Source organism: Gadus morhua, chromosome 6 (assembly GCF_902167405.1).
Source record: "Gadus morhua chromosome 6, gadMor3.0, whole genome shotgun sequence".
Lineage (NCBI taxonomy): Eukaryota > Metazoa > Chordata > Actinopteri > Gadiformes > Gadidae > Gadus > Gadus morhua.
Window position 1 is genome coordinate 19,610,774 of NC_044053.1, and position 25,488 is coordinate 19,636,261.

At 44.0% G+C, this 25,488-nt stretch overlaps 2 protein-coding genes across 2 annotated transcripts in view; both read left to right on the forward strand.

Moving 5' to 3' along the window:
- The first annotated feature begins 2,320 nt into the window (after positions 1–2,320).
- egr3 (early growth response 3) lies at positions 2,321–8,164 on the forward strand. The gene is made up of 2 exons (XM_030359497.1): positions 2,321–2,773; positions 5,368–8,164. Exons 1-2 carry the CDS (start codon positions 2,620–2,622, stop codon positions 6,471–6,473), a joined length of 1,260 nt encoding a protein of 419 aa, XP_030215357.1. The 5' UTR covers positions 2,321–2,619; the 3' UTR covers positions 6,474–8,164.
- A 2,593-nt stretch (positions 8,165–10,757) lies between these two features.
- bin3 (bridging integrator 3) overlaps positions 10,758–25,488 on the forward strand; it is a 32,855-nt gene continuing 18,124 nt past the window's right edge. The window contains exons 1-4 of the mRNA XM_030358214.1: positions 10,758–10,882; positions 18,967–19,015; positions 19,679–19,719; positions 24,472–24,533. Coding sequence (XP_030214074.1) covers positions 10,875–10,882; positions 18,967–19,015; positions 19,679–19,719; positions 24,472–24,533 — 160 coding nt within the window. The 5' untranslated portion in view covers positions 10,758–10,874. The remainder of the gene's footprint in view (positions 10,883–18,966; positions 19,016–19,678; positions 19,720–24,471; positions 24,534–25,488) is intronic.

Here is a 25,488-nt window from a genome sequence, read left to right on the forward strand (position 1 = left end):
GAGGTCTGTCTGTCTCTCCTGGACTCCATGGAACCACGGCGTCCATGGAAACCCTGAATGCAAAGGAGGCCAGCGGAGGACAAGCCCAGCTCACAGCGGAGGAATGAAGCCTGCAACAGGCAGGGAGCTACAGGTATCACCTTCCTGTTGGAGCGGCCACACGCTCTCTCCACAGCAACATTCCAGGGTTTTGCATGCAGGCCCGTGCCGTGCGTTATCACAGGAAAACCCCTGGCTGGTGTCATGGGGGACGGCCCTGAAACACCACCTCTTCCTCCTGGGCCCTGGGAGTGGGCCTGAGTAGGACAAAAACATCAGACAGTCTGTTACTGTGATGAAGGATGTCTCAATGTCTAGATTTGGTAAGGCCCAGTGCTAAGGGGCTGTGACTCCCCTCCATACCACCTATCCCATAATGGATCATGATGTAGTTCTGGGGAATGGGTTAACCTAGCGATTGTAAGTGCTTTACACTTGGGTATCTGAAATCATTACTGTAACGACAGCGATATATATTGTTTCACCTTCTTGTAACAAATGTACTCTGCTAATTGCCCTAAATGTAAATGTAAATTGAATCCTGGACAGGCTGAGAGTAGACCTTTCATATTTGTCAAAACGCGTATTCTAGAGTCCAATGAGTGGCGGTCAGGGGAACCATCCCCTGATGAGGACGTTGTCATGTGGTTACCAAGGTGCCTTCTGGGTCTGATGCTGCCATTGGATGCTGAGCGAGAGAGGGAGTCAGGGACTGGGTTAAAGAGTTTGGGGAATGGCTATTGGCCTGCATCCAAATCTGCAACCCTCGGTCTGACTCGAGCACAGCCTTTTGGAAGGCCTGCTGAACAGAAAAGCCATTCATCACTGCAGAACGGGGAACTGGGAAGACACCCCGAGAGACGTGGTGATCTGTCTGCCATTAATGGTATCCATTACAAATAAACACACATATGCAGGCTGTGTGTGTTCAGAGGAGACGCACACAGGATCCCTCCTGCTCTGTTTGTATAAGCCCCCTGAAACACTGAGGATGAATCAGACTTATTCTCCCACTCATTTTTTCAGTTTTGCCTCATTAGGATTTTCTTCATTTCTTCATTTCTTCTGATTGAAGCATTGCCATTACTTGTTGGAGGAGGCCCGTGTTTAGAATTTGCATGAACACAACTTTTAGTAACGACTTCATTTAATGGATAGTAACAGAAAGGATCTTTAGCTCTGTTTTGAAAAGTTTCCAAAATATAATCTATAATGTGAAAACAAAAACAAACAGCTAAAAGTCGACCAATAAACTAGGCTAAACAGAAACAATAGGCTGCATACAACGGGACATAGGACAAAGGAATGGTCCAACCATGAAGGGAAACTAATGGTTTAGTAATTCCTGACATATGGATATTGGAAGTGGCCGGTAAAGGGATCGGCTTTAGGCTCTGGCAAGTCTGATGTTCACATGTCTTCGGGTTCCGATTTCCACTATCAGCCCAACCGGAACTCGAACCAAATACGGAGTTTATGGGGCGGCGCCGGATCACCCTTATTTGGAGTTCCCACTTCAGCGGCTACTGGCACTTGAAGTTGAGGCAAGTCTGGGGATTTAAAATCCGTTTGCAATATTTACAAGCGATTAACTCTGTCAATTATAGTCTTTACTGTTATTGTCACTGAATAAAGGGATTTTATTTTTCTCCAAACTTCTGCAAGACGACCACAACTCCGTGTACAACTAAATTAACGTGTAATTCATTGTGCCACGTCCTGAATTAAAGACAAATAGTGATAATCATGACTCAATTCAAGGCCTTTATGGGAAAATAAATTAAGTTATTAGATAAATTCAAAAAACAGTGTACTATAATCATATTATAGATCATCACGTTAAACGGAGATCTCTCTGTTAGGTTGCGCTGGGAACTACGTGATATAAAAGGCTTAAAGTTGGATTCACTTTGGATTTACTTTGCAACTAATTCAAGCGTTATAAATCTCAGCTGAAAGTGTAAGTGTGCGGCCAGAGCTCCACTTTAACCATCGGCGACATCGTTTCAGTCTCTTCTCCACAAATAAACCTTTTCTCCACCCTGCTTTACGTCTGAATCGAAAATCTAGTCTCCAAAAGTAGTTGTATCGATCCAGTCTACGCACTGGAAAAAAGATTCTAACCGTATCAGATTCTACTTCCCGTTTGCATTGTGCAGTTCTGAAAAGTGTTCCTGCGCTTCTTTCCAGGCTGAGGCTGCTCCGAGCGGCCTGTCCTTATATGGTCATCTACGTCACGCGTCCAGCCCCCTATTTAATGCGCCGACCTGGAGTTCCCGTGCCCGTCCAATGGAACCGGAGCGCGCGCCTCTTCTTTACGCACTGTCTCTCTCCTTCCCCTCACAAGCAGACCATCACCACATCCCACTGTCATCAGATGAATGATAAGCTGACGTGATCGCACCGCTCCAGGAGACACCGGTGGCGCTGTCTGTTCCGCGGGAACTTGGATACACCGCAGGAATCCCGCGCGCACTTCTATGTTTGATCCCGAGCCGCGCTTCAGTCCGAGCGAAGCGCACCGCGGGGGGAACCACCGGGAGAGCTGGTCCTGCTCCACGCACGGCAGGGTGGAGTGCTATGACCGGTAAACTAGCGGACAAGCTGCCTCTCACCATGAGCACTCTGATCAACACCATCCCCGACTCTCTCTACCCCGAAGAGGACATCCCGACATCCATGAACATTTTCACAAGTACGGATTCTATAAATCATTACTCGCAAATGAACACAGGTAAGAACTTCACGTTTACATATTGTTTTGTTCATGTTTAAGTTTGAGAAACTGCCGGTGTCCGCGTAATGCGCCCAGACGGCAACAGTTGCGTGTGTGTGTGTGTGTGTGTGTGTGTGTGTGTGTGTGTGTGTGTGTGTGTGTGTGTGTGTGTGTGTGTGTGTGTGTGTGTGTGTGTGTGTGTGTGTGTGTGTTTGTGGGCACCTGTAAGCGCCTCAGTCGCTCTGCGACGCGTTTCTCTTTAGGAGCAGAATGTAATTAACCTACAGTAACAACTGATCATACACAACAAAAGCGTATTTATTTTTCTCCAGAAATATCACATATCATACAGTTCAACTGCAGTAAAACAATGGGAAATCCGTATAAACCTCAACGATCTGTCGACACTCTATTTGGTGAAGGCCTGATTTATATTCATCACTACTTCAACTAAACATGTGTCCAAAATGAAGTGAGCCTTGTTGAAAATATCCCATGAAACTGCTGCGCATCTGCTGGTGTGAGTGGCATCCGATAACCTTGAAGGTGTGAACTCAGACCAGGAATAAAAAACATCAACCCTTTGTCTTTGGAGGTCAGATAAATAATGCACCTCAACATGGCTGCTTACTGACTTTTTGGAGTACGGCTTTCATTCATACCAATATCCCCGTGTCCAGTAAGGTAAACGGCCCGTGCACCCAGCTGGGGTCCCGCACTTACAGACCACCGAGTTTGGCGCCTCTTCCCCGGCCAACACGTGCGGATCGCACCAGACCCATCGACCTTCCTCACGAAATCTATTCTATTTAAACGGGAATTATTACGGAGATGCTATCAGACGGCCCCGTCTTTTTGCGCAGTAGAGTGGCCATATTATCCACATGGATGGCGATAAATCCCTCGCGCGTTGCGCAGCTTCACCCCTGGGTTGAGGGGTCACTTGTGGATGTGCCAACAGGTCTGTTTTTGTGGTTAATTAAAGCAACCGTCTGTAATGCCGACTACCTGGTTCGGTCCGAGCCTGGATGGAGATGCATCTAATGCGCACATTTTAAACCACGCTCACGTTTAAAACGTTGTCTTGTGCTTTATACCCGTGAAGTGGTTAAATGGTATCAGTAGGCCTACAAGATGCTCATAAATATAGTTTAAATGTAACTTTTGAAAATGAAATATTCTGCACATTAGGCCTATCCTAGCGGACCAAAACAGACTCTGTTTTAACAGGGAGCTGAAAGAGGCTGCATCTGGAAATATGGATAAAATAGATGGCATTTAATGTAATGTCACATCGTTAAATATATTATACACTGGTAATATTTTTTAACATATCAGTTTATTTATGAAGTTTGTGTTGTTTTAAATAGCCTAAATATTATTGATTTAACAAGCTGGTTATGGTATTAAAATAAAAAAATGTGTAGCTGTTGTAAAAGTTATTTCCTGGATTTTCTTACATTCTATTATATTATTATCTTTAATTTACATATTTAAAATAGGTAAAGCCTAATTGGGTGATAAAAGTTTGATATGTATTTACATATGACCATATAAATACATTTATGTTGTTGCTGTTTAATAATAAAAAGCAAGCAAAATAATCACATCAACAAAAAAATATATACTGTGATGATATATTCTATCATGCATATTTAATGTGGGAATTCAATGCAGTCTTACCCCAAATGATCATAAAAATTTGTACAGATTTTTTAGTTTACAATAAAGGTAATTATCACAAATTTCGCCATACTATTTTCCAAAACTCATCAAATGTCAAAGTAAAATGGTCTCTTAAACAGTAAATCTGGACAAAGGAAAATATTCAGCTTTTAGCATGCAGGGTCGATTCCAGCATGTATTGATTGACATGATTTCCAATGTGAAAAACATTTCTCCCAATGTACACGTAAGTGCATTATTCCAATACTGCTGAGCGGGGAGCCACTGTCCTTACACTCATCCTCCTCCCCTGTAAAGGAATCATATCCTGCCTTCAGTTGGGCTGACCTCCCCTGGGACACAATGACTGGATCAAGGGGGTGTTTAGGTCTTGATTTATGAGCTTGTGGGATCTGAGAGAGAGTGAGCCAGAGAGAGAGAGGTGAGAGAGAGAGAGAGAGAGAGAGAGAGAGAGAGAGAGGGGGGAGAGAGAGCGAGAGACAGAGACAGTGTCAGAGAAAGAGAGAGATAGACAGAGAGAGAGAGAGAGAGAGAGAGAGAGAGAGAGAGAGAGAGAGAGAGAGAGAGAGAGAGAGAGAGAGAGAGAGAGAGAGAGAGAGAGAGAGAGAGGCATGTGACAGAGGCAGCAGTCAGTTAACTTACAGTATACAAGTCTGACAGCACTTACTGTTGGACTACTTTTATTTTTGGTCTTCTTTTAGCACGCACTCGTAGAGACATGCACAGAGCTGAGAGCTGACTTTTGGACTCACAGGGACTATCACTGAAATCAAGCAAGTGCATGTTTTCTATAGACGACAGCACTTCATTTATTTACTTTTTCCAAGCAACTTCTACATTAACGATTTTTTCCAGCCATCCCTGCTTACCTTACTGAGTATGTGCTGGACCTAACCCTCTGTGCCGTGTGCTTCCCCCCCTCCCAGACAACATCATGGACCTGGGCATGGGCAGCGAGAAGGGCAGCGCCGAGATCCAGTACGGCTCCAGCTTCCAGTCCAACCGCAGCGGGCAGACCGTCACCTACCTGGGCAAGTTTGCCTTCGACACCCCCCCCTCAGGGGGCCTGGGGGGCTCGGGCTGGTGCTCCGACAACAACATCATCAGCCTGGTCAGCGCCGGCATCCTGGGCGTGTCCCCGTCGCCGGGCGGCGCCGCCACACAGACCTCCTCCTCGGCGGCCAACATGGGCGGCCAGCCGGCGGACATGGAGCAGGTCTACGGCCCGCCGCTGCCCGCCTACTCCACCTGCAGCGACCTGTACCAGGAGCAGGTCTCCTTCCACCACAGCCCCGCCACCAGCACCGCGCTGGCCTACCCGGGCAATGAGTACCACTCCGCCTCCAAGCCCTCCATGGACGGCAGCCTGTTCTCCATGATCCCCGACTACAACCTCTTCCACCACCAGGGCGACGTGGGGGTGATGGAGCACAAGCCCTTCCAGACCATGGACCCCATCCGGGTCAACCCCCCGCCCATCACGCCCCTGGAGACCATCCGGGCGTTCAAAGACAAGCAGCAGATCCACCCTGGCTTCATGGGGGGCCCGCAGCACGCGCCCCAGCACCACGGCCCCCCGCAGACCCTCACCCTCAAACCCATCCGGCCGCGGAAGTACCCCAACCGGCCCAGCAAGACGCCCGTCCATGAGCGGCCACACGCCTGCCCGGCCGAGAACTGTGACCGGCGCTTCTCTCGCTCTGACGAGCTGACGCGTCACCTCCGCATCCACACGGGCCACAAGCCCTTCCAGTGCAGGATATGCATGCGCTCCTTCAGCCGCAGCGATCACCTGACCACGCACATCCGCACGCACACGGGCGAGAAGCCCTTTTCCTGCGAGTTCTGTGGACGCAAGTTCGCCAGGAGTGACGAGCGCAAGAGACACGCCAAGGTGCACCTGAAACAGAAGGACAAGAAGCAGGCCGACAAGGGCAGCGGGGCGGCCGGGAGCCACAGCTCCCCCCCCACCTCGTGTGGCAACGGGGGGCCCAGCAGTGGCAACATCATGACCGTGACTACCTGTGCGTAGACTGGACCCTCCGCCCTGACCTTTTTCAAAGAGACATTTGCAGAGAAAGGGATGCAATTCACTAGGAGATGAAGCGTTGATTTGTTTGATCTTTGTTACCCTGGTTTTTAGTTCTGTTCTGAGATGGAGCCCCTGAGTTGAAGTAGGTGGGATTTATTTGATTGTTGGTGCTGAATGCTTCCCTCCTCGAGCTGTCCTGCAGCCCCCATAGCACAGCTGTCCGCACACATGGCTCTGGGTGCCCCCTTCCCAGGTCACCACATCTGAACGGTGATTCACCATTTCAACATCGGAGGAGGACAGAGTCCCACATGTTTGTTGAAACACAGAAAAATATTATGAGCTTAGAAAAAGGGTGAGTTTCCTGGGGTGTGTGTGTGTGTGTGTGTGTGTGTGTGTGTTAATTTTATTGGCTCGTTTGAAAGTACATTTTGTTATATTTGTGTACTGTTATTGGTGGCACTTGACTGTCTTTTGTTGTTTTGTGTAGTATTTTTTTATATTTGAATGTTATTTTTTTCAAATGAATGTGCCAAATGCATTGTGATAATACAGCCAACCGCGAGTCTCATAATTGTGCCTGACATTTGCCAAACATAATAGAGATTTCAATTTAGCACCATGTTTTCTAAGACGGAAAATGGAGTCAAATAATTTACTGAAAAGCAAAGTTCTTTATCTGCATAATTCTAGTTAGATTTAGACAGAGGTGTAATAGATTATAGTTATTTGGAGGATGGACATATGTGATGTCACTTTAACCTAAACTACAGAGCAAGCACACCTGCGTTAATCACTTCTATTGCCAATACTGATATTTACATTCGCAAAAAGCATAATTTCTGTCGTTGTTCTTTGAGGTTATGTTGACTTTTATATTTTATATGGTGGCTTAAGTGGTGGTGCCAGATTATCAAATGTTTTCAACTGCACCTATTTTGTTACGTTTTAGATGTCTTTGTGTTTTTTTCAGTTGAGCAATATTAAAGGCACAAAATATTCAGGACATATACCTTTCATTCTTGATATACTGAGAGCTCACAAGAGAAAAGCCGGAATACTGAAATATCTGTCAATATATGAAAGTAAAGATTAAAAAAAAGGAGCATTTGATGAATTAACTATTTTGTCTGTGCTTTACATTGCTTGGCACGGCACCAAGTAAAAGGACTAAAACCACTTAATTTCAGCCACCAACAGATGCACACAGGGGGAGAGGTTTTGAAAGCTAAATTCAGTTTTTTTACAATATGGATAGATCGGGTTATATATTAAAGGGTTGCTATTTTTGTACAGTGTACACCCATGGATGCAGGCAACCGTCAGAACTTTTGTACTCATACTGTCAGATGCACCGAGACTGAGTATTAAACGGTGCATTGATGTGCATGCCCTCATGCATACTATGTAAATACACATGTCTGCATCAACTAATCATTTTCAATTGACTGAATGCTTTTGCAAAAAAAAAGTGTCTTAGACCTCGTAGTAATGTGTTATAATGCAGAATACATTGTGCTCACGTGTCTTCAGCATTGGGACGGTGCCAAATAAGGTGTGTTATCTTCCGTTTAAGAAAATAATAATATAATTTGTACCTTCTGTTCAATTCAATGTAGTGAGTGGTTTGAGAAAGCACTAATGTGTTCTCTGAATAAACAGAAAACGTTTTTCAGCATCTTGTGTATTTCCATTTGGGTTGGAGTCTGTTTTTTCATTAATTGATCTATCCCAACTGTTTTCAAAACAAAGACTCCTAGTGACGTGCATTCATTCAAATTCCCAAAGACGTAATACTTCAACATAATTATAATTTTATAATATAAATAATAATATAGGTTCTTCTTCATGAATGTCCTTGTAAGATTAGATACCTTAGGTCGTTTCATGCTATTGTATTTTTGTGCTATCCTTTCAGAGAGCTAAGTTAACTAAATATAATCACATACTGAAAAATATTTTATTTAATACAGACATTCATTCAAATCGATGTGGCATATGGCATGGAGATTTAACAGCATGTATTGTTGCCATCATTGATTGGATACTTAGGCATTAGCGCTCTAATTCTATAAAATGCCCTATTTTCTCGTAAGAGACATTCCTCTCTCCATCTTGGCAAAATGGCTGCATTTTGTGCATGAACCGTGTGTTTTCCTTTTCTTCTGTATGTGAGCTCTTTGTAAGGTTCAAAATCATTTGCCAGATTTGAGACAAAGAGACTGTAGTCGCATTGTTATGATATCGTGCACTAGAGAAAATATAGTTTCCTGTTCAGTTTACATGGCAGTCAAACAAACAGATGATGTCAATCGACAGCGGCAAAGGCCAAAAGAGTGGCTCTACTGAGGCCATTCTGCTGGCGCGTTTCACTATGCGCTTCCTCCCATCCCCAGCCCGGTGCAGGGCTGCGTTGCCTGGCACATGTCCACTGATTTATACAATTTGCTCCTGATTAGTCAGTTAGTCTGTGTTCCTCCGCTGAAAGAGCAGATCTCTGTGCACCTTTGGAAACAGTTGAAACGTTCCATATCTATATATATCTAAATGTAAAATATCTAGACATGCGATTCTGAATTCATTTTGTACAGCGGAGGAAAGAATACTGTTGTTCTCACCACAGAGGAAAAAGAGGCAGCCATATATGCTATACTGTTGAAATCAGAATATCAACTATGAGGGTTACTGGTAAATAGGCATTGGTTCATTAAAACATTGCCCATCCTTTCTTGATTATGTAGCCTATTGTGTACTAGTTGTTTATTTTTATTGAGCTAGAAACTTATAATCATTATTGCAGGAGCCATATTCTCTTATATCTGTGATGTGAGGCAAAAGGGTGATAGGTGATATTAAATATTAGAATACAGCCTTAAAGGTTCTGGGATGTGGGATATGGCTCTATTTGACTAGCCATTATGATAAACAAAATATTATATTTGTACGCTTGTGTCCAGTTTCAGTTTAAAACAGTGTGTTCCTTTGTGATCGGGGAGCCTATCACATCCCTACTCACAATATACTAATCTGGTGTCACTTCCTGTTTGTCACATTGTTTCTCTTTGCGTGATGTAATGAAAATGTCAATTTTGTCACCAAATCACAGCCACCAGCACCATTCAATTTCAATCGTCATCCAATCCGTAAAAATCGCTGTATTTTGGAAAGATGAAGTGTTGAAGAATTAACAATGACTGGAATTAACAAAATATTTTCTATAAACATAAATGCAGGTTGCTCCTAAAAGTATCTATTTACCTCATAGGTTGGTTGGCATCCTTTTGTCCAAATCTAGGTAACTAGGCTAAATGTTTTTTAATAGGAATTAGGGCCCCATTCTGGTTCTTTGCTTCAACATTGGATCCAAGCCAACATTTTTTCACCATCTTTGTGCCAATTTAGTTTGCAGGGTTGGATGATCAAGAACAAAATACACTCAGAACTCACTTGCACTTGCACAGAAGCAGCAAATAATAAATATGATCTCAGTCAACAGCTGAAGTCACACTATTAGTCTGCAGTAGTTAGACATACTCTGTGGATTTGGCCTTTTGGCCATTAAACAGAGTTATTGTATACAAAAGGTATTTGGAAATGTAAATCCCTCTGCATAAATAACACACAAATAACTTGTGTAGATTAAGATGGCATTATTGACTGTGTTGAAGAGAGACAGCCGTTCTACTGTAGAATTAATACTATGCGTGTTCCGTTTTCCTTCCATTATATGCAGTATATTTCCTCATATTTGCATGTTGAGTTCATTAAGGTTCTTGTTTCATTGTGCTTGGAAAAAGTCCCATTGTTTTAGATAAATAAAACGGGCATATGCTTCACAATGTACTGGTGCACACTGTTCTGTTGTCTTGCAATGCTGTGAATGTCTCTTGCTTATTTCATGTTTTGTTTTCTATGCCTTATAATAAGGTACTTTTACTAAGTGAATATTGTAATAAACACAAATACGCCAATGTGACATAGAGATGTCCCAATGGTGCTCCCCTTTTATGGGACAGTTCGGTTTATTTTGTCTCAGTTTTGTTATTTCGATGGAAGTAAGGAAGGGGAAAATAGTATGACCAATAATCCCTTAGAAAATGATAACTTATTTAAGATCATATATAAAATAAAAATGTAATTTAAAAAAAGTTAGAATAGAATATCTATTATTATTTTATATTTATGGTATAATTATAGACGCTGTGGACATCCATTACCTGAGTACCTTCTGACCCCATGGTTGGCCCCTGTGACCCGACAGGAGACTTTCCTACCGGAACCTGAGCGGCGGAGCTTCCGACTTCCGGTTCTTTAATAAACTGTTGACAAGTGAAATGGGATGAAGTCCACCGAAGAAATTCAAACCGCTGAATGAAACGGGATTAAAGCCATACAGGCACAATGAGCTGGTATGTATATGGATGTACTGTAAGGTTACTCCGTAGCGGATCATGTGAATCGTGAACATATCGTCGTGGTTTATCTCAGACGATCTCAGAGTCGGGCTCAGACTACTTCCTGAACGAGCCGTCTCACAGTACGACACCATAGGCATAAGTTAGTTTACAACGATAAAGCAACGATGATCGGTGATAAAACAATAATAAAGCAATGGCTAGCCGGTCCTTTAGGTTAAGTTTATTGACGTGGTATTCAGTGAGAGGTTGTGGAGGTTTGTTGTGATGATCCGCCTCACGTCAACACGGTCAGCAGGGCAGGTCTCTGTACGCTATGCACTACGTCGCCATGGCGTGACATTGTCTTTGATTATAATATCATATAATATGTTATATAATGACTTTTTCTGGAATGTTGGGAGTGTCTCGGATCAAACAACATTAAGGATGGTCGCAGTGTCATCTCTCTAGATGACATGCATGCTTGCATTGAGAGGGAAGCATCAGACCTGCAGACAGGAGGGTCTTTGGTGCTTTCAGCTACTCTGAGATGATTAGATCTATCGTTATTTTGGATTTTATTCCTTTCCAGTTGCCAGTGAACCCTGTCAAATCCAGGAGCTAGCCTTACCCAACTTGTAGTGTAGCCCAATAAATTACTTGTTTCATAGTTTAAGATATCTGTGCTTTTGAGACCCCTATTTTAAATGACAAATTACTTACGCAACTAAATGTTGCTCAAACATGTTTCAAACAGAACGGAATCAAACAAAACCACAATAATATATCAGAGGAACAAAACATAAAGGATAAACCCATGAAAAAGCAACACAACTGAAACCATCAAGAGGACCCAGAGTCACCTCACCAGAAGGTGAAGTTCTGTGGTCTCTTCTTGGCGCCATGATGACTTATACAAAGTCACAGCAGAGCGAGTCTGCACGCTCAGAGGAAATAATGACGAGTGGATTTGATCTCACAATTGAATTTGAATTGAATTTGAAATTTGAATTTCCCTTCAATAGTCTGGGTCTGCGGTATGTTAGTGGGTTTTCCCAGTCTAAATTCTCTGCGTCCAATCAGCGAACAGAGGGAGTGGCTGAGATCAATGACGTTAAAGTCAGCTCTAGTTGACGGACATCCTCACGCACAGTGTTTGGTTTGTTTACAGCCTGCGCGCAACGTGATTCCCGGCCAAGCGTTAGCGATTGGTTATGGCAGATCCAGAGTAGCACTGGGCTGATCCAATAGTATTAAACTTCAACAGACCCACCTTCAAGTTCAAGTGAGTTAACGTTTGTCAATTGAGTAGGTCCAGACTTTCTGTAAAAATGAAATTAGGTACGAGAGTCTGGTAGGACCAGGCTAGAAACACCATTCACATGCTTATCACATTCGCATGCTTCTCTGATATCCCTCCATCACATATACACATCACATACAAACCACATACACACACACCGCATACACGCACATCACATATACACACACACTACATATACACACCACACTGACCGCATACTCGCATTGCTAATAAAATAACATGTAGTTTGACAACGTCGGGAAATAGCATGGGATCATGGGAATTGTTGTCTTAACCATTGCCGGTGAAAATCTCTTTCAGTTACAAGGTTATCTATTAAAATTTAGTTTGAGCCCAGTTATAACATTACCCTAAGCATTGGCTTAGTGGCTGGCTTGAGCCACTTGTCATGGTAGCAAATCGTAGTAAGCTAGATCGATATTAGCTAGATGTCCTAGGGCCTGGTGTCTGACCTAGGGGCCTGTGTCTGACCTAGGGGCATCTGTCTGACCCAGGAGCTGGTGTCTGACTTAGGGGCCTCTGTCTGACCTAGGGGCCTGTGTCTGACCCAGGGTTTGCTGTCTAATGTTTGGGCTGGTGTGTGTCCTAGGGTCTGTTATCTGACGTTGGGGCTGGTGTCTGACCTAGGGGCTGGTGATGACGTTGGCTGGTGTCTGACCTCGGGGCTGGTTTCTGACCTAAGGGCTGGTGTCTGACCTAGGGGCCTGTGTCTGACCTAGGGGCCTGTGTCTGACCTAGGGGCTGGGACCCAGCCCCTAGGTCAGACACACCCAGCCGCTGGGTGGTGTCTGACCTAGGGGCATGTGTCTGACTCTGAACTAAAGGCTTGTGTCTGAACTAGGGGCTCGTGTCTAACCTAGGGGCTTCTGTCTAACCTAGGGGCTTGTGTCTAACCTAGGGGCTGGTGTTTGACCTCGGGCCTTTCGTCTCCTGTATCTGGGGGGAAGCAGGGACGGGTAGAGAGCTGAGAAGTGCATCGAGTCACATCCTGGCGGGCGGCGGCGTAACATTTTTTAGTCGATGTTGGTGATAAAGTTATTGACTACTTCCCATGTAGAACAAGATAACAGAGTATATTCGATATATCGCCCAGCCGGCTCAGAATTTGAGATGTGAAGCGAAACATGGATTTGGAGAATAATTACACCTCTTGCCCACGCCCGGGTCACATTTCTCATTGAGCCAAGAGGCAATGCAGTGATCCAGTTATACTATCAAGTAGAACATACAGTATGAAGTTAGAAAATGGGCTTAATTCTTGAGTTTGAATCATGAATCAATTTTTTGAACCCAATGATCAGAATCTAAACAAATGGTGAGATCCCCAAAGCGTCCCACCCCTGTTGCTCAGTCTCAAAGTCAGGAAGTGACATTGGTCGTCCAAGATGACGTCACCCGGTTAATTCGAACTTTGAGACAAGCCGAAGCCAGAAAGCAATGCTACCAGCAGAACGCATGTGCAATCACAAGGTCAACAGCCGGGTGTAAGACCAGTGAAAAGGGCCCTTTATGGACTCTGCTGACTGGTGAATTCCAGGGTAGCCTTCACAGTCCCCTCGATGGCGTCAGAGGTTTGACACCGGGTCATCCTCAGAACAATTCCACTTCCTAGCCCCTTCAACCGAGCTTCTGTACTCCGCGGAATATGCTAGTTTAGATGATGCATTATTCCCCCTCAAATGACATACACATTTTCAGTTTTTGTAGAGGGCCATGGCTTCTCTCAGTTGACGCATAATTCGGCCAGGAGACTGGTGCGTCTTTGTTGGAGCCTACGTGCAGGCTGCAGAGCAGCCACCACGGTGACGTGAACACTGAGGGGCTGCAGCAGTGACGGGTATCTTTGTTTGGATGAGGCCTAGCCATTGATGCACCAACAGTTACTGTGTCTGAGGAAACAAGGCCTCGTTCTGGGGTTCAGTTGGGATCGCCAATGTAACAACACAGGAAGAGTAAAATATGCTTTAACAGCAGATTGTTAAGTTGTATATAACCTGATCATTGTCATTCATCAGATATGCTTGATGCAGTTGTCAAGGACCAATAATCTTTGGCAATGGCAACTATATAAGACAGACCCTCCAGGTTTTCGCGATGTTGCGATTTGCAACTTCAATGCAACATCAACCAATCCCCGCGAATTGAGGGCGGTGTCGCAATTTTAACCAACCACCACAACTTTCCCGCAAATTTGACCAAATAGTGGCATCGTCTTGAACTGACGTCGACAAACTAACTTCCACCTTACTTCCGTGTTTACTACTTCAAGCGATTCAAGCGTTCATGCAGCATGTGCGTGTCCAACGTTTCACACTTGCCGACCAATATAACTGAGAAAGACTGCGAAAAGGGATCGGCTTAGCTCAGGAGGTAGAGCATTTGTCTTGTAACCGAAAGGTTGCTAGTTCAATCCCCAGCTCCTCCTTGCTGAGTGTTGATGTGTCCCTGAGCAAGACACTTAACCCTAACTGCTCCTAACGAGCTGGCTGTCACCTTGCATGGTTGACTTTGCCGTCAGTGTGTCAATATGTGTATTAAATGATGTAAGTCGCTTTGGATAAAAGTGTCTGCTAAATGCCCTAATTGTAAATGGTAAAAGCAGTATCCTGGTATTCTACATGAAAGCGGGGGAAATTATTTTGCACTGCATGCAATATTGTGGTGGAACATAAGAGGAAATCTTCCATTGATAAGCATTTTGCCACCGCGAAACATAACTACAGAACTGCAGGCAGGACGTCAGACGACGAGGCAGATCACTATGACAGAGGCTGTTGCATCCAAGTCAATTGCCAGTGCGGAAAGAATCAAGAATCAATTATTCATTTCTCAGTGTTTTTGTTCTTTTAATTAATGTTTTTTTCAGTAATAACTTCATATTTAACAAATTACTCTGGGAAAATTGCAGTAATAACTTTCACTTCCTCTCGCACTGTAATCGGAGCCAAAACATTAAAAACACCGCAACTTTCATCGCAACTTTTTCGCAAAGCTCACGCAACATCAGGCATTTTAGGCCGCAACAATCTCAAAAAAGGCCCACGAAATCCTGGACGGACTGATCCTCTTCAAAGCAACCAAGGGCCTTGAAACATAGCGTGTTTGCTAGAAAGCCTCGCTAGCTTTAGCAAGGTATAATGCTCATTGATAATTACGCATCAGACGAGCTTATCCATATGAATGATTAAATGAATAAATGGCACTTGTGATAAAACCATCTTGCATGGTTTGCGTTGAGGTGGTATGTGGCTCTTATGAGACTGTTTTCTTATGTTCGTACTTTGGGATTGGTAAAATGGTAAAATACTACTTAACTGGCCTTGTCAAAACACTGGTCATTTGAAATGGGCCACTTTCATGGTTTAAAGAGGCACATCAAAGGGTGAAAAAATAATAAATGTGCACGTCTAGATAAAGTTAATCGGCCACAGTGGCAGTGCCCTACTCCTCCCGCTAGCCTGAATATAAACTGAGTCCTGTTTGGGTTCCGATCCACGAAAGAGTCCGAAACGCTTACGGCAGAGCTTTGAGTGCCGGGCAGCACTGTGTAGTACAAAAACGACACGACGGGCTGGACTGTTAATCAAATTTTGATCGCAATTTCGATTTTAGCGACAAACAATCACAAAAGTAATATAATCAAGATTAAAATTTCCTTTTACTTTTTTCTTTTTTCTTTATTTATTAAATGTTTCAAGGAATGTGCAGAACAGCTGGATACATATCTGTACATTATTTTAGATTTGAAAAAAAATTATTTGACCATTTTGTGTTGTTTTTTTAAGGCGACATTTTAAAGTTCTCAATTACAAAGTGTTTTTTGGGAGATACATGCTGAATAAATACATCATGTTTTCAAACTCAAAAATAATCGTTTGAATAATCGTGATTATGATTTTTTCATAATCGAGCAGCTCTACGACGCGTCACAGGATGAGTTTCTAGGTTCTGTTCTGTGTTTAGTATAACGGGTACCGGATGACACTGCGATGCTGGCCAAGGTGCCAGTCTGACTCGTTCATACTCCGAGCCTATCTGGCGTTAAACATGATGTTCACAGAGCATCTCAGACAACATGAATACATAACTCATGGTTTATATTAACATGGTGTCAATTAGTTTGTGGCCTAGTGAATGCTCAGTAAGTTGACAAGCAGTCGTCCTTAAGTTCTGAAAACCGTTTTGACCTCCAGTTATTAGACTTATAGGACCTTATGATAAGGTCTATGGAGAATTTAATATTTTTTTTTATTAATTCTAATACAATATGCCTATCACTCAGAAATACACCGGTCTGCATGTCCCTCCCGCTGCTGAACATAATGGATTAAGAAGCATTTCCTCCTTATGAAAGCAACACTAGCGATTGTCTGCGGGTGTCACTTTCATAAAGAATGTCATGAGGAATGAAAATGTGGTCGAACAAGTGCATCTAGACCAACCAATCGGGCAACGGACGAGAACTTGACAGCCCAATAAGGTCAGGGATGGTCAGGTTAAAACTTGACAAGAATTTAACAGACCTAGTAGGTTCATGGATGGTCAGGTTCACTCAGATTATTTTGGCCTACATAATGGAAGCAGGTCTTGTTATGGCTCATTGTATGGCATTGATCCCTTACTCTGATCTCTATTTTCCATATGTTTTGGATGTTAAAGATCAGATAAAAATAAACCATTGTACAGCTGCCAGCGATGGTCTACAGATGCCTCAGCTTTCTACCAGCCTAACTATATCTGCAATTGTATTTGTTTTATATAATTTAATATCAAACTGCTAAAAAGCAGTCAATCTATAGAACAACAACATCAATACTGTAGCCATGATATCCCCCTCCCCAGGGCAGGGTCATGCATTCATTTGTTTTACCTTCTGTGGTAGCATGCATAACCTCTCCAATGGCTCATTGGAGCTCAACCACCGTATGAATCTGTTCGATATTATGGATTTTTCTCTCCGTTCCACAACGCAGACTTAAGCATTCAGCTGTCTCATGGCCGGGCCTCCGTTTCCACATGCGATGGGAAACAGGTTCAGCACTAGACTTACCAACTCATCTCAATGTGACGTCTGCCCAGTCTGTGTGAAGAAACATCAGAAATGATTCTCACAGGGACCATAGCTTCTCTCCCTCTCCCTCTCTCTCTCTCTCTCTCTGTCTCTGTCTCTGTGTCTGTGTCTCTCTCTCTTTCTCTCTCGCTCACAGTCAGTAGTCTATATTTGCTCAAACCAGTATTCTCAGTGGTGATTTCGATGATTCTATATCCAGATTTTACAGACGAGGCTACCGCCACAAAACCAAAGCAGAAAAACCAACCTTTTCTCTTTTTTAAAACTTCCCAATTCAAAAGATGCCCTTCAATATGGAGTTAAGGGGGAGATGCTGGGCCCATACCCTGATCTCTGGGATAGTAAACATCAATAGAAGCCTAGTTGAGTTGCCGAAACGGTTAATATCACATTAGCCAGTGCTGTGTTGATATGACTCATCCGAGGGGGGAACCAGATTATGATGCATTTCAGTGGAAGAACATCACTGGTGTAGTGGAGTGTTGAGTTACCCAAAGACCTGCCTCGGGCAAAGACTTTGGGTTAAATTGTGAGGCCTACGTGCTTTTTTCCGTTTGGCAATCGTTTGTCAATCGCAACCCTCGCGTAGAACCCAAGTAAGACGAAGGAGATTTGAACATGCTTTGTTAGATCACATCGTAAAGAACACACACACACACACACACACACACACACACACACACACACACACACACACACACACACACACACACAGAGAGAGAGATAGTACATTTTTTAGTTGTTATTTATTTAGTATAAGCCTGTTGCTCCCAGCCTAGCAGAGCCTTGAGATTGAGCTGTCATCAAAGAGAGGCTCCCCACACATGGGGTTGTGTTCTCCGGGTTGGGCTGCGAGCCTCTCCGTCTCTCCTTCTCTCGCTCACTCACACCCTCTCTTTTCCATCTCATTAGTCGACACACCTCAGCCTTGACGCAGCTGCTGCCTCAGCCCGCCTGTCAACACGATCTGTCTGTCATGTACCTTTAGATTTCAGGCTATTAGTGTCACATCAACGGCAAACCTACGGCCACGCAGCCCTGTGTTCTCCGTCCTCAGGAACCCTCCTCCCCGTGCTTATGCTCAATTTTTATTGCAGCTTCAAGTAAGGCAAAGAAGACTAAGAAAGTAGTGTTCTTACTTCTCAATGAAACCAGGGCTTTCTCATGCGTGTTCCAATTTCAAAAGTACAGAAAAGTTGTGCGTTGCGTTGTGTGCTGTTGGATTTCAAAATCATGTTCAATTAAACTTCCCCATCTCTACGTCTCCGTCTGATGAGTGCTGTCACATCAAACAGTTGGTGTCCCCTAATAGACCCCCCCCCCCCGACCATATTCGTTATATCTATAGGATGTGGCTCTTTTGTTTGCTTGGTGGCAGGTAGTCGGACAGGAAACCACACGGAGCAGAGGGGACAGCCACTTCTAATTAGTGATATCCTCCTGCAATGGGAGCCAGATGTGGCCGGTGATGACAGGACCTTAATGTACACGGCTCCGGCCCCACACTCTGGAGGGCCGGGATCAACAGCTTTAGATTGTCAGTCACCGGGGACCTGTTCAATGAGGCCTGTAGCTGTCACTCTCTTGTCACTGTTCTCAATCACAGCAATAAGATGATTTAGACACAAGCGACTTGAGGATGAACAATGAAACCCAAATGTTGTTCTGCTTTGTTAAAATGTCCCTTTTGTTTTTATTAAGGATTCCGTTCAAGATTGGCCAGCCCAAGAAGCAGATTGTCTCCAAAACCGTAAGTCACCGGTCTTTGATTTGATGCACGCCCGTGTTCCCACGGTATAATTCATCCATCACAATAAGACACATTTTCTGAGAATTTTGTTCTAGTCCTGTGTGTTTGTTTTACGTCACTCTGTGCGCTGAGCGGGCGCCCTTAAGTCATGTCATCAGTGGTCTTTAGAAGACCACTAGCTCTTAGACTCACAGATTACCCATTTGCCCAGAGCATGAGAGGGGGCAGAGGTGTTTACCTTGGCATGACAGTGCGTGGGTCTTTTTTCCTCTCTGGAGAAAAACCACTTCCAGTGTAATGGCTGTCTGGCCCGGGAGACACCCTAGTTCCTGTGCCATCCGAACCCCTGTCCCAGGAGGGAGGGGGGTCGAGCCGGGCCAGTACATGACCCACCGTGGACACTGTGCCTCCACGCTTCCTTGGTCGTTTTGTCCCAAACTGTTTGAATCCAGAGCCCACAAAGCCACAGGACAGGAAGCCATGCTCGCTCCAGTGTTTATCAGGGCACAGAGACAGGCCCTGCACACTCATTATCATTTAGCACACATGCTGTGATTAGACACTCATTTGAAGTGGAGATGTATAAATGAACACACATGTTAAATACTGGTGACAAGTTACCATAATATTTTATAAATGCCTCTTTTTCCCCCCTTCTTTCAGGTTGAAAGAGACTTTGAGCGTGAATATGAGAAACTACAAAAGTAAGTTTACCATAATGAATTACTACTGATGTTACTATAGAGCGGTGTTAATATTTTTTTCTGGAAGGTTTGAATTCATTCTTATTAGAAATAAACAGAAAACAGATTTACTGATTTTGGTTTGTTGACTTGAATTAGATGAAACCAATTCAGTCGATTTGTGGCTGTACTTAGGTTATTTGAATCCATGAAAATAAGCACATTTGGGGTAACACAGCCTTGGGTACTGTGGTGAAACGAAGCCTATTTTGGTCAAATACATGGAAAGGATGAGGTCTAAATAGGTAACTTTGCACATCTAATTTAAAAAAAAATGATATTGTGTAATTACGCAAATATAAACCGCATCGTACATAAGCCACACTTTAACCACTCAGGCTTAGGGATACCAGTGTAAAGGCTGCAGCAACAAACTAATCTAAAATACATCAAATCAAATCCAAAATACATCAAATCAAATCCAAAGGCCCCAACGTGGTGCTGAAAGTTGCAAAGACTCACAATTATTTCTTTTAAAGCTGCAGCATAACAAATCAATGAGTCTGTGAAAAGCCTTTCAAACTCTGTGATGTTGATAGGATTTCTGTGCGATGGGATGGATAGTGTCGCAGGATTACATGCAGGGCTCAAGACTCACCATTTATCATGTGGATGCAAGGTTGCATCGTTGCCAGTAAAACAAATATATATTTGAAAAACAATGTAGCCTAATGGTGGCGATGCGACACTATGTAACATTTAAAATAGGGCTGTTGCCACGAAGACATTTAGTTTCTTAAATGGTTGAAATGGGTTAAAACTCATTTTAACGGAATATAAAAAGCCAAACGGCATTATCATGTGGGTGCTGTGTCGAGGAGGTTTGTCTTCTGGATCCATTCTCGGTCCGAGTCCGACTTTGTCCCGGCAGAGCTTCAATGCGGGTCGAACACCAGACGAGCAATCGGGCGCCGAGTCGGGCAGCGTCGCGTCGCAGAAAGGACAACACTTGTCTAAAGGCTGCATGGTCACTTTCTGTGTTTGATGCCATGAAGTGTATTGATGGAGCCGCGATGCGTTCCACGGTTTTGAAAGTCATGACGCGGCTGTACGGGGGCGCCGGTGTGAGTTCTCTGTTTGGATCCAATGAGGACACACTGTTTTGGTCATTAAACCAAAAAGGTAGTTTGGACATTGTGCAAAGTTCCAGTGAAATGGCACTGCAGCACTAGTGCTATTCAAGAGCATGCAGATAAATGCACTATTTTGGATGACGAATCACCAGAAAATTGATCTGAATTAGAGTATAATACCCAATTTGCAGCATGTTCTTGTTCGTAGGGAACTTGTTCAAACTGTTTGTCGATGGGGGATTACCCCTAAGTATTTGTATTATATAAATAATATATTTATATATATATTTGTATAGAATATATATATATATTTGTATAGAAAAGGGCTGCTAGATTATGGAAAAAATCTAAATCATGATTATTTTGGTCAATATTGAAATCACTGTTATTCAAACCATTATTTTTTTAGATTGAAAACATGTTGTATTTATTCAGCATGTTTCTCCCAAAAAAGACTTTTTTTTAAAATTTCGCTTTAAAAAAATACACAAAATGGTGAAAAATAAAATGTTCCAATCTAAAATAATATACAGAAATGTATCCAGCTGTTATGACCTTTCTATAAAACATTAAATAAGAAAAGAAAATTATAATAACCGAAAAACAAACTTATGTTAATTATGTGATCGTTTGACGCTAAAATCGAAATCGCGATCAAAATTCGATTAATGGCCCAGCCCTAGTATAGAATACAGGACATAATCACTTGGGAGCAAAATCGTTGCAGACAGATTCTAGTCATACACCTTTACACCTGTATATAGGTGGTCATACGCATTTGTATAAAGGTGACATTTAGTTTAGGAAATGGTTAAAACTCATTTTAATTGAATAGAGCTTCGAAAGGCCAAACTGCATTATCACGTGGGTGCTGTGTGGATCATACACCTTTTGTATAAAGGTGTTTGACATAGTACCTCTTTGTATAAGGGTGTATGACCCTTAAAAAAATATATATATTATATTCCCGTGATTTACAGAAGCAGTTTTCCTATCCTTTTTTGGTCTTGTTGACACTCTTTGGAAAACTAAATGATCAATGCAATGCCCTAAATTATTAAATTATCAAATCAGTCTGAACCAAATGGGCATTTTCATGCTTACGATGGCTCATGATTCCTTGTATTTCCTTTATAAAAACGGTGATGCGGTTGGGTTTGAATGAAACAACATGAATGTTGGATCCATGTATGAGTAACGAAGCAGCGTATGAGCCTCATTGTGCCTATGGAACTATGGGGGTGTTTGGTGTGAAATCCTTGCGACACGATCCTCCCAGAATGTGTGGACTTCCCCGCTATCAGGGGTGGGATAGGCCCCCGAGGGCCTCCCAGATTCAGTGGGAGGGCTGTTTGGCTCTCTGGGGGCGAGGAGGGCCCTTTATCAGAGAGGTGTGGCGCCAGTGAACCTGATGAGTGAGTCAGAGGAGCAGGCTCGTACAGGCGTCTCTCCACCCTCTGCGTCCATCAAGGCAGACGTTGGCACATGCGATAACGTATCTTCCACTATAAGCCCACGTTGGCATGGCCGTTCCTGGTGTTCCGTCACAGACGTTTTTTTTAAAGAGCTATCTCGTCTATTTTGGAGCCCGCATCACGCCAGCAGACGAGCCGTTTGGTACATTTCTTTTGTCGGAGAGAGATTGAGGCTTCGCACCCAGCGGGGCATGTTCCTTGTTGCTGCCAGAATAAACCGTTTGTTGAAGACTATCTCCGCCCGGAGAATAAAGGCCGGAATTAATACCTTCGTTTTGTTAACCTAATTAAGTCAAAGCCAATGATTCTGTCAGAATGTTTTTACATTGTTTTATTTTGCTAACCCCTCTAGATCGCCGTGGAATCATTTGATTCTAGACTTGCATTTTAATGATTACATAAGAATTTGGCTTGCCCATTATCGCCCAGCTTATCAATCATAGCGTGTACTTTATTGTTTGGTCTCGGTAAGGCATGTGCCAATGTGCATTTGGAGTAGCATACTGTCCTCACATTCTCAGCTATAGTACATAAACCTGATGCCAACATTATGAACCAGAAGCCAGACCTGAAGGCAAAAGCCCACTCCAGGTCAGAGTAGTTCTGCCCTGCTTGAATTTTTCATTGGCTGCATCGGTTGTGAATCCTTATGACTTTCTACAAATGTGGATAGCAACATAACATCACAGACTAGACTTGTCATTAACGCACATTTTACAATTTAGTCTAAAGGCACACAACGTTTAATTTCATAAATGTACAGTGAAAAATTGTTACATTAACGCCTTTAACTTCACCGGGTCCCTTACGGACGTCTGAACTTAGGGGGACTGCTCCCTGTCCTCAAAAATGATGAACCAGTAAATTCAGACAAAATGTAAAACAATTTGTCCATGTTTCTCTTCGCCCCTTTTTGGCATTGAACCAATGGAGAAGTCTTGAACTGGGGTTAAGTAACAGAATGAACGATGTGCATGCAGACATGCACTGTAGGGACTTGTTGGAACTGGATATACAGTCCCACCAGGTTTGCTTTTCAACAACTCACTCAATCAAGGGAAGAGTGTTTAACATCAGTGCTCCCTCTCACCATACCTACACATCCCAGTGCTCTGATGGAAGTACCCAAACCCAGAGAGTACTCTGTCCCGGTACTTGGATAGAAATGTGGCGCTGCGTTCCTCCTCGCGTGCCGATGAACGGCTTAATGGAGTATCTTTTCTAAGTGCTCACCTGATGAGAGCGATCCGCTCCACTGAGCATCTGGTGTGCTGGCAGCTCACACGCCGCACCCCCCAGACCCAGCTCTGAGCCGAAGCGCTGAGCAGCTGTCGGAGTTGGGCGCTCTATTAGCACCTTTCTGGAGACGGACCCCGGCCTCACCCTCCCACTCCGTCATCGTCGCACACCGTTTAGCCGGTGAGACGTGGGCTTGAATGAGCTTTATGTGAATGAGGATCGTGTTCTCACATCAATGTCTCTCAGACTCTCATTCGATGCGCGAGCAGTTCCGGTTGTGAATACACACCACGGTCAGCGGAGAAGACTGGAGGTGCAGTGGGGATCTGTCTCTGTGTGCATCACGCCGGAGTTACAGAGGGATGGTTCTCGCAGTCAGTCATTTCAGCGATGGTCTGCAATTCACATTCATTTTTTGAACCCCCAACGTGCAGCATGTCTTTGTGTTCGATGGCCATGTCGCTTGTTCAAACCTGGCATGCCTCCGTTGCTCCACTCCAATCTCTAAAACTGATAAGAGGAAAATTAAATGAATCCCCCCCCCCCCCCCTTACTTCCACGTCTTACCCCAAGAATTGATGTGACAGAGGTCTCGGGGGGGCTCTAAACAGCCCCTCGTTTGCCTTAATTGATGTAATGAACAGGACACATTTCAGTCTGTGTTGTCTGGTAATTGCCATTTTTAGCGACAATCACTGGGATGTGTGCAGATGGATGATTGAATGCATTAATCCTTTGAGCGAAAAAATGGAGTTGACACGAACAGGATAGCAACACTGTGTTCTTAATCAGCTAAACTAGGCCGTCATGTATTGCCAAAGTATTGTATGCAGAACCTACTGTGTGTGTGTGTGTGTGTGTGTGTGTGTGTGTGTGTGTGTGTGTGTGTCCCAGCTTGACTAAATAAGCACCTTGTCGTCCGCCAGGCTCGAGGATCAGACGAAGAAACTTCACAAGGACATGAAGAAGAGCACTGAGGCTGATATAGGTGAGTTTCCCCTCCGTCTCCATGGCTTCATCTCACGCTGGGCCATTGATCTGCACTTGTTACCTGCGACTGACAGAACACAACCTGGCACAGATGTGTTTCAAGTCCCCCCTTGTTAAAGTTTCTGCCATGGGAACGGAGAACGATAGAATCCTCCATCTGGGCGGGGGGGGGGGGGGAGTTATTGTTTGCTGAAGATGGCACTTTTGTTTTTATTTTGTATGTTTATGATGCTAATGTTTGTGTTGCTGTGTCTCGTCTTTATCTTCCGTGTGTGGATGAAAACACTAGATATTGTATCACTGTATGGGGGTGGGGAGTGGAGCTGGGGATGAGATGAATGGAGGGGGGGGGGCATTCTTTATTTCCTCCACTCTTTTGTGCCGTGGTGGAATATGGATGTGCGGCTTATGAAAGTCTGGGAGCTGTCAGGGCTCTCATTAGAGCTCCCGGGGCCCGTCTGGCAGGGCTTTCCTCCCTTCACACGGGTCGAGGCGGTGCTGCTGCCTGCTGCACACAGGCAGCCTCCGCAGCCACTGCTGCTCCCCAGCCTTAGGTCACAGCGCTGGCCTCTATTAAACCCACGGCCAAGCGGTCCCTGCAGGGTGGCACAGGGGCTTTTAGAGAATGGGGTTTTATGATGTGTCGAAGCACTAGAATCGACAGCCATTGAGAATTATCTTGATTGACGGAGACTACCTTTTTGTTAGTTTTTTTTATTGTAAAAAAGATAAGATATTGGTGACATGGGCCTGATGGACTTGTGTGCCTCTTTATTTTTTTTTTACATATTGCCAATATTTTCCACTGGCCATGTCAGGCAAGGTCATAATAAACGATGTGTGGCTCGTCATGCAGAGAGACACGCAGACCCCCAACCTCTGAGTGATTGATCGGTCGCAAATGGGCCTCCGGAGAATCCCCCGGTAGTGTGAATGAGACCACATGCTGAGCA